Source organism: Mastomys coucha, unplaced genomic scaffold, assembly GCF_008632895.1.
Source record: "Mastomys coucha isolate ucsf_1 unplaced genomic scaffold, UCSF_Mcou_1 pScaffold18, whole genome shotgun sequence".
NCBI lineage: Eukaryota > Metazoa > Chordata > Mammalia > Rodentia > Muridae > Mastomys > Mastomys coucha.
The window spans coordinates 90,882,607-90,892,216 of NW_022196900.1; the positions used below are offsets into that span (position 1 = coordinate 90,882,607).

General features: G+C 54.9%; 1 protein-coding gene across 1 annotated transcript in view; it reads right to left on the reverse strand.

The window, feature by feature from the left end:
* Positions 1-483: 483 nt before the first annotated feature.
* Positions 484-9,610, reverse strand: part of Selenon (selenoprotein N) — a 13,096-nt gene continuing 3,969 nt past the window's right edge. Inside the window, exons 3-12 of the mRNA XM_031379029.1 lie at positions 9,090-9,223; positions 6,481-6,690; positions 6,155-6,279; positions 5,530-5,667; positions 4,023-4,104; positions 3,727-3,915; positions 3,402-3,507; positions 1,704-1,816; positions 1,515-1,616; positions 484-862 (exon numbers count right to left, since the gene is read on the reverse strand). Of these exons, the coding sequence (XP_031234889.1) occupies positions 689-862; positions 1,515-1,616; positions 1,704-1,816; positions 3,402-3,507; positions 3,727-3,915; positions 4,023-4,104; positions 5,530-5,667; positions 6,155-6,279; positions 6,481-6,690; positions 9,090-9,223 (1,373 nt within the window). The 3' untranslated portion in view covers positions 484-688. The remainder of the gene's footprint in view (positions 863-1,514; positions 1,617-1,703; positions 1,817-3,401; positions 3,508-3,726; positions 3,916-4,022; positions 4,105-5,529; positions 5,668-6,154; positions 6,280-6,480; positions 6,691-9,089; positions 9,224-9,610) is intronic.

The window sequence follows — 9,610 nt, forward strand, 5'->3', positions numbered from 1 at the left end:
GGGGTCAGGTGGCGGGAATCTATTGCAACCTACTTCACAGTGAACTTTTCCAATTCCTCGAACAGGCCTGGGCTCAGGTCATCAGGTCAATGGGCTGAAGGGTAGAAGTGTGACAATATGGCCTCCACTTCTGTACCCAGGCTCCAGACAGCTGTCTCCAGCTGACCATGATCCCAGCTGGGGGCACGGTGCACAGAAGGCTACCTAGGGGACAGGCAGCACAGAAGGCTCCAAGCAGGCAGAGGGCTGGCCACCTGGTCCCCTGGGCCCAGCTCTTTTGATTCCTTTGGCTTGGGAGTCTAGGAAGAAGGGACTGTCTACCTTTCCAGCCCACTCCTTATTCACACTGAGGTCCTGAACTACATCACTTTGTGGAAGGTCGAGGGAGGTCTCCCCTGACCCCTTTTGGGGGGACTCGAAGAAGCTCTTGGAGCCAGATGAGCTGCTAGTGGTAGCAGGCTTAAGCTCAGTCACATGACCGGATAGGCAGGTCCCCTCATCTTGCCACCACCCTTCAGGCTACTTGAAGGTGGCAGCCTCAGTTGACCTTGGACCTCTCTAGGCAGCCTGGGGATGAGGTGGGGACCACTTCTAGTCTGAAATGGACTAGGGGCACCGTGGCTCCAAGGGCACGTGGATTCTGTCGGCCACGTTTTCACCAGGTCCAGGTTGTCTGGGACTAGGCACACTAGGGCTGGAGGAGGGGCAGGCCCCGCCGGAGTCCTTCCCTCAGGAACTGCATATAGGTAGCTGTGGATGGGTCCTCAAAGGTGGATGAGAAACTGAAGACGTTGTGATTCTCCATCTCTTCAGGTTTCATGGAGGTGATGTCCAGGAAGTAGTTGGCGTTGATGTGGTGAACCTAGAGGAAGGACCTGGTGAAAAGAACATCTACCCAGGCCCGCTCAGTCTCCATCGGCTTCAGGATCTCACACTAAATACGTGCTGCCTAGAGATACCCAGGCCGGGTCGTCCCGGGGTAGGAACCAGTAACCCAGGCCTTTCCTACCTGGCACCTCATACTTCCAAGGACTTTTCTCACCTGAGCCAGGACCAGCAGAAGCTACAAACACACTGTGTTTCCTCTCCCATCTAGCCCCAGCTGCGGCTCCTGGCTACCACCCACTAAAGGCTAGCCAGCTCACTCCCCTCCTGTAGCCCTGTCCTCCCACTCTGGCAAAACGGAGACTTAAGATGGGGCAGCTGTTTCCAATGGGAGCCTTACTCTACCAGTCTGAAAATGGGCACGTTTTCCAAAACTGCTTCAACCTGATGCCAGGCCCTCTAAGCAGCCCGAAGAGCGAAGGGGAACCTTGGCTCAGGCTAGGCTGTCTATTCCTCTCTACCCTCCTTCCCTGGCTAGAGTGGTCCAGGGAGCCTTCCCTTGGGTCATGTTTGGCTCTGTTTTGGTACCTTCCCCAAAGCAGCTCTGAAGTCTGCTCAGGACCGCTATGCCAGCGATGGAGACCACCCCCTGTGTCCCTGCCCGCTGTCCACTGTCACTGGGGACCTACCACAGTGCCATTGGGCAGGCAGACCATCATCTCCACAGGAAAGCTGTACTTCTCCAGGTGCAGGCTTGCCAGCTGCCGGTGGAGTGGGTTCTCCTGCTGGATCTGTAGGGACAATGATACTTCCTGGTATCTGGGCCCAGTGCAGTCGTGGGGACTCCCACAGGCCACTCCCCCTGATCCCGTGCTCACCTTCAGGTCTTCCAGTTCCTTTACCAGGGACCAGGTACTGATGAAGCTATCATTGAGGAGAGTGAGGATGGGCGGGCTTTCCAGGACAGTCTCCCGGAGAGTCCGCCCGGAACCTGTTCAGGGTAAGGCCAAGGGTGAGTAGTCCTGATTTTACAGCAATGACCTCAGTTTAGGTAAATTCTGTGGGGTTTTGGAATGTCTCCATACCCAGGTGATGTAATGGGTTGAAAGAGTAGATAGAAGACAGGAGTGACCTATATCCTAGCACTCAGGAGGCTAAGGCAGGAGAATTACCACAAATTCAGGGCCAGCCTGGGCTACAGGATGACTGAGTTATAGGCTAGCCTGGGCTACAGACTGAGAACCTATCTCAAGAAACGGAAACCCGACGGGCAGTGGTGGTGCACACCTTTAATCCCAGCACCTGGGAGGCAGAGGCAGGCGGATTTCTTAGTTCGAGGCCAGCCTGGTCTACAGAGTGAGTTCCAGGACAGCCAGGGCTACACAGAGAAACCCTGTCTCGAAAAAAAACAAAAAAAGAAAAAAGAAAAAAGAAAAAAAAAGAAATGGAAACCCAAGAATAGACTCTCAAGGAGTAGACACTGAATGAAGGAGGTGGTGGGGTCAAAATGGACATACTGGCATGTTGAGCTGTGGCTGGAAGTGGCCCAGAGCCTGCTCACAGTGACTGATTCTCTCTCTCTCTCTCTCTCTCTCTCTCTCTTTTTCTCTCTCTCTTTTCTATTTTTTTTTAAAAGACCTATTTATTTTTTATGTGCTTGATGTTTTGCCTGCATGTATGGAGCTGGGAATTATAGATAGTCATGAGCTTCCATGTGGGCGGTGGGATTTGAACCCAGGTCCTCTGGAAAAGCAGCCAGTCCTCTTAACCATTGAGCCATCTCTCCAGTCCCAGTGATGGATTCTTGATCCCACTTAGTTCTCAGTCTCTAGGGCTTTTACACAGGCACTTTCCACTCAAACCCTCTTCCTCCTGTCATGTGACACACCCCTACGCCATCTCTTATCGTCTCAGTTTAAATGTCACTTTCTCCAAGAAACCTCCCGACTCCCCCAGCTTCAGTTCTGTTACCTGCCCACTTTGCCTGGTACGCCACTCCCTGCCCAGCACCTGCGTCTACACCACACTAGGATAAAGCGTAGCTACAGCAGGTGCCCATGTTGGCTGGGTGACAAGATGAGGGCAGGAGCATTGCTTATCTCATCTTTGATAAGATAAGATCTTTGCTTATCTCATCTTTTGTCCTGTTGGACACCCAGAGAACTTTCCAGAAGGTCTTTGGCAAACACTCTGGATAAGAAACCCAAGCCTAGCTTCTGGCACTGTCTCCTCTCTCACATGTAGACTTTACAGAGCACAAGATATGTTGACACCCAATGCCATGACTGGTATGCTCTGCCCATTTCATGGTTGAGGAAACTGAGACTCAGGGCTAGAATGTTGCTTGGTCAAGGTCACTGGATTAAAATGGCTAAGCATGAACACATCTGCCTGGCCTTTTCCCTACACTTTGGTATCGTTTTCTAGGCTTACCCAAGTACTGCAAGCGTCCCTGGGGCCTTGGTGGCCCAAGTCTTCATGGCTCCAAGTCCTGTTTGTCTCAGAGCTTCTTGTGACCCATCCATAGGGTATAAAATTCCCTACTTCCCCTTAGAGCTGACCAGGGGTTCCCTCACCTCAGCAGGACTGGTCGTCCAGGGCCCCCCACAGCAAAATGGAATGAACGAGTTTGTTCTCAGCCTTGGCTCTGTCAAAGGCCTCCGTGAACGGCAAGTAGCTCACCTGTGGTCAAACCAAAATAGAAGCTACTGAGCGGCTGGGGTCCTATCTGTGGTTGTGCCAGTGCCAGTAAAGTGTGTGTGTGTGTGTGTGTGTGTGTGTGTTTGGGGGAGGGGGACATGGCTGAGCCATGTGATCCTTCTCCAAGTTCAGAGTAGCAGAGGGGACTCCCATGCCTTGGTGTCTTGGAGTCTTACTCTGGCCTTCATGCCCAGCGCTCACCTTCTTGAACGGGTACATGGCCACTTCTAAGCGCCGGGCAGCTTCTTCCCAGCTCAGCTCCTGATGCCACTTGATCTCCTCAAACACAAACTGGAGAGGTTCTCCCGAGGGCAGACGGCTGTCAATCATGTTACCGTCCTCATCCAGGATCACAGAGGGCACTGAGGGGCCCACAGCCTCCAGCTCCATCTGGGCCGGAAGTCAGTGGTGAGGGGTGTCTCAGAGAGGGACCCTGAGAAACCGTCAGGGATGGTCTACTCTGCAGAAGTGGGGAGATGGGGCATCTGAGTGTTCACCTGGGGGACGTAGCCAATGTCTACCTCCATGTTGCTGGTCTCACTGGCCCCGTACAGCCATTCCATGTCCACATTCAGGGACCTAAGGATGGCCAGAGTAAAACAATGTCACCATCAAAGCCCAGGTGCCATCCTGTTTAACGAAAGTAGCTGAAGACAGAGACCCGCAGATGTGTCCCTAGGATTTTGACAGTAGAGCCTGGGCCAGCTCTGGATAGTGCACAGGGCTCTCACAGCATGACCCATATACTGCTCATGACCCTTTGTGGCAGAGACAGGGGCAGCTCCTCGCTGCAGGACACAGGATGAGGCAGCAGTAAGAGCCAGGTGGGTGCTGAGGCCCTGGCTAGCTCTCTCACCTGCAGAGGATAGAAGTCTGGCTTGCTCAGTGCAATCTGAAGTTCTGCCACATGGGGGAGCCCCAGGACCGCCAAGCAAAAGACTGCACAGTGACTAAATACTCTGAGGTGTCTGTCCCTGGGGCCTGATTCTTAGACAGTCCTAGAAGCAGTAGATCCTGGCTAGTCATCTACCCTCTGTGTTATTTGGTCCTCGAATCAGGTACACTGAGGCCAGCTTCTGCCCCAGCACTGAGTTCAACTCATGAAGGGGGGTAGGTAGACTTTCATGTCTCTCCCAGCCTCTCTAGAGAGGGAAAGAAACCACTCTAGGTAAGTTCAGGCTCTCCCAACCATGGTAGGTAAGTTCAGGCTCTCCCAACCATGGTACGTAAGTTCAGGCTCTCCCAACCATGGTTACCCCTGATCCGTGGGTAAGACACTTAGTCTTCTACCAGGATGGGGAGGAAACAGGCCCAGAGAGAGCCAGGGCCTCGCTCATAGCCACACAGCCCACTGCTACCAAGAGCAAGTTTTGAATTGGGGCCTCAGGATTCCCAGCTCTTGCATAAGACATCCATGGGCCTGCTTAAAGTCTACTTGCTATGGGGAAGAGTCTTGAACCCACCCCAAGCCCCAACACTCCACCCTTCGGTCCCCAGATCAGCTGATGGGGCTGACCCAGAACAGGCAAATAACTAGCGTTTAACAGTTGTCCCAGAAGTCCCACCAAGGCCCTGTCCAGTTGCTGACTTTCCTCTTGGGGGCACAAGTAGGCGAGGTTCCATGTCTCTCTAGGCTATTTTAGGAGGACGAGAGAAACCAGTCCAGGGAGAGCCTGCTGGCAGTTGGGGGCAAAGAGCAAAGACCTCAGCTGGTTTGCTTGGCCCTAGGGAAAACTGTGTTGGGCTCCCATAGAGGTGGAGGGAGTGCTGAATGCCTGGAGATATCTGTGAGAAGTCGGTAGGACCACTTAGCTGTTCCCTGCTGCCTCTTCTTGGCCAGCCACAAGTCCCTCCCAAGAGGCAGCGCTGGGGAGCGAGGGAGAGGGCAAAGACGGAAGGGTCTATGTGCCCCTTGATTTCTGAGCTCAGGGAACTGAATAATAATAGCAGCAGGAGCAGAACACAGGAGAAAGGTGCTGAGGCCCTGCCAGGACTAGCTCCTACCTGTGATTGGGCACAAACAGCCTGAAGTCACGGATGTGTGTAGCATCTTTGGATAAGATGATGTGGCCGGTGAACTGGCCCGGTGAGAACCAGAAGGGGAAGTCAGGAGGCTCGCTAAGCTGGAACTCGGCGTGGATCCTGTTCGGAATGGAGTTTGCTAAGCCCGGATCCCTCCCCAGTCTCTCCCAGAGCCCAGGGAGCCTTGGCCAGACTCCTATGTGGTCAGAGACAAGGAGAAACTAGGAGATATACTACAAATGTCAGTCCTCTAGAAAGCTCTGTGCCGCCATCCTTAGAACCCTCTCCAGCCATCCCTCTCCAGATTGTGTGTGTGTGTGTGTGTGTGTGTGTGTGTGTGTGTGTGTGTGTGTGTGTATAGCCCATATCCTGGCCCTCTTCTGTGGATGATACCACCCTGGCCACCAGCTAGCTCCAGTTCAGGGCTAAGCAAGTTCCAGACACCTCTCACCAAATCGTGTGCCCTCTGAAGGAAGTTACTATTCCCCTGACCCATCGAGGAGGAAACTGAGGCTCGGAGAGCTGAAACCCAACATGGAGGGAGGTGGTAAAGTTGGGGGCCTCTGGCTTGGCCTTCTCCTACACTTCCAAGCACAGTGACACTCACCGGAACATCACAGTGTAGTAGGAATCGCTGATGGCAGTCAGGCAGGCCACGGTGCCCTGAGGGGCAAAGCGGGTCTTCACAAAGGGGCGCGGGTGGAACATGCTCAGTAGGCGGTGGATGATGACCTAGGGCAGGGGTAAGATCCAAGCTGGTTTGTTGGGCTCTGAGCCTGGATCTGTAAGCCGAGGGTCAGCTCTGGACCCGAAGGCGCGAGAGAGGGAGACTGAGGGGGAGGCATGCCTGGCTCTTGGGTCCAGGTTTACACAGGAAGGGCCACTCCTGAGGTGGCTCCAGGTGGGACCTGCATCTCCCTCTGCTATTCTTACCTCCTTGCCCTTGGGCGGCGGTGGGTAGAATCGGTTGTTGGACAAATAGCCTGTGAAGACACTCAACTCCCCAGGGATAATCCACCAGGGCTGGCCCAGCTCCTGACCTGGAGGGGGCAGGAAGGGCCGGAAGTGGCGGGCGGCAAACACTGCGTTTGGAGAGGCGGCTGTGGTCCAGTTGCGGAGGCCTGCCAGAGCGAGGCGGGAGACCTGGGACGGGGAAGCCAAGGCTCTTGGATGCCCTGTCTATGTCCCTCAAGGCCAGCTAGACTATAGGCTGGGACAGGAGAGGGAGCACGGGGAAGGTCATGCCTCAGAGATGGCCACAAGCTTAGCACTGTCCTGCTAGAGAGAGGCCCACCTCACACACAACCTGCCCTGGCTTCCGTGGCTTTCCAGACCTAGCCCAGGCCAGGGCAGCATATGCAGGGTGGGCAGCTATGTAGCTGGAGATGCCACCTGGCCTAGAACAGGGTGGTGGAGCAGGTCCCACCCCAGCCTCTGCATAAGCCTCCAACCAGTCCCAGGTGCCAGGCCCTGCCCTAGGCTGCTGGCCCTTAGGCAATCCTGTTTTCTCTAACCCCCCAAAGTGCACCCCAAACCATAGCTGATCAGAATTTGGGTTTGCTGTGTAGTCTGATGAAGGAGGGGAGTAAAATATCGAGAAGACTCCAGAGTTAAGAGCAGAACCCCAGGGTCGAGGAAGGAAGATCACCACCAGAGAAGGCCCTACCTCGAGTCACCTGCCACATCATACTTAGTCCATCATGCAAGGCCTTCCCTCACCTGTCTCTTTTAGCTGAAGAGTGTGTGTGCAGAACTGGTTAGCCAACAGCTGCAGGGCTATCTATCTACATGTGCCCTGAAGCTCAGAGGCAGGATGGTGGCCCCCTGTTATGGCTCTTGCTTCTGTAGCTCCTCTGTGACCTTATGGACCATAAGCACCTGTCTGCATACACTATCTGCAGGCGCTGTACCCCTTGAAGCATCATTTCCAGAACAGGGGAGTGTCATCCCCTTAGGGATTCAGACCCCTGGGAAACTGCCAATCCTTGCTGGGCAGCAGGCCCCTCCCTCCCTCTCCATCTCCGCTATGCCAAAAGAGCAGGGCTTGGAGAGAGGCCAGAGGAGGAGGCATGGTCCAGGGAGCTCCCATCTAGATGAATCTGACAGGTTCTCAAAGGAGGGTCAGGCTGAGCTGCCTGCCTGCTGGTCCTGCTCACAGGCTGCCAACCCTACAGGGCATTGCCAGAGGAAGGGTTCTGGGTTCTGGACACTGCCCTACCTCCTGGAGTGAAACAGTCCCTCTGGTTTTTATCTCACTACCATTCCTACCCTTCTTGGGGGTGGGGGCACTCTGCTGGGCAGGGACATCACCTTCAATCACTCCTCCATTCAAGGTCTCCGCAAGAAGGTCAAAGCTGTGTTTTCACTTACAGAAGTCCCCCTGACATGCTCTGGACACCTCAATGCTTTGTGTCCCAAGTGGTCTTACGATCTCCCTTCTTACAGCCCCTACTTGGGCCAACAGCACACCAAGCACTGGTCCCCAGCCAGGAGTTTGAGTCACCTGCTCTGCCCCACGTGTCAGCAGCAGCCGCACCCCACCCTTTCTTCCTCTCTATCCTCCAGTCTGTTCCCTCCTTCCATCTCCCTGCCTCTACCCACTCCAGGAATTGGTCTAACTTACACACAGCACCCCCACCTCCATCCCCAGCCTGGAGAACACAAATCTAATTCCACAGTCAACCCACAAAGGCATTCGGCTTCTGCAAAACCAAAGCTAGAAGTCAGGCAAAGAGACCCTCAGGAAGCTAGACTCCTCTGCGGCCCCATGAGCTAGCATGCCACTCAGGCCTTGGGCCAGCCGCACCTGCCCTCTGGCCTGCCTGCCCCACCACTTTTTGTGGCAAGCTCTAGCTTAGGTAGAAGTGGAGCTTTGCTGGGCGGGTACGGGAAGGGCCCGGAGCGATGGCTGCTTGTGGCAGAGGGAACAGTGGGCAAGAAGGGGGGAAGTAAACCCAGTGAATAGGAAGAAAAGCCAGAGGACCTGGTAGGAGAGGTGACAGCCAGTTGGGGAGGGGCGGGCATGACTCTGCAATGGGCTCTCTGTGTCCTCAGGACATTGAGCCAGGAAGAAGCTAACAATACAAGCACCTGCCTGCCTCTCCCCTCCTCTTCCTCAGGGGCTCGTTCTCCCCATAATCCCCGCCAGAGGCTGAACATGCAACAGGTCATGGGCATTTGACAAAACATCTGCCTCATGCCAGGAGTGGGCTACAGGTCCAGGAAATAAGTGGGCAGAGAGTACCCCATCACACAGGCTCCTTTTCTAGCTCACTCCCATCCTGGGGACAGCCTGTTAGCTGTCACCCCTGTCAATAAGCTCTCCTAACTTCCCTGGGAAGGGAAGAGGCCTCTGCAGCTCCCTCCCTCTGCAGCTCTCTCCTGCTCTCCTGCCAGACCGAAGTGGAAAGCAAGCTCCACTTCTTAAATGCAGTGGGCACATGAGGGACGCTGACAGGCCTGAGGAGGAGGGCACAGGCCTGTCCTCAGGAGCAAGTGTACACAGGCCCTCCTGTGCCGCTCGTCACTCAGGCCCTACTCACCCCTAGGAAGCCATCTTTGCTCTTGGTCATGGTCTCCGTGAGCAGTGGCTGGAATCGGGCTTCTATAGTAAGAGTCTCCTCGCTGGGGTCATGGGGCAGCTCCTCCTCCTCGTCGCTGGCCACAGGAACTGACCCTGTGGGACAGAGGTGGCTGAAGAGGCCCTGCCCTTGGACCACAAGCCTCACTTCTCTCAGGATGCCTAGGACAAGGGAGCTAGGCTGGGGATGGAGCTGATAACTAAGTCGCCATGCATGGGGTTCTACTTTCCCCACAGCCTGGGAGCAGATGAAGTCACAAACTAGGCAAGGGGGGAGTCGGGACTCCAAGCTAGACCTGTGTCACTCTGAATCCACATCGGTTATGATCCCCTTCTGGATCTTAGGCTACTGTGAGGGGCGCAGTCAAGGGGAGCTTAGCAAAAAGAAAAGCAAGTCATAGGTTGAGCTGTGTCGTTGGATGAGCACGGGTGGGCGGAGACTGGACCTGCTTCTCCCTGATCTGAGCTATGTCATTGGATGAG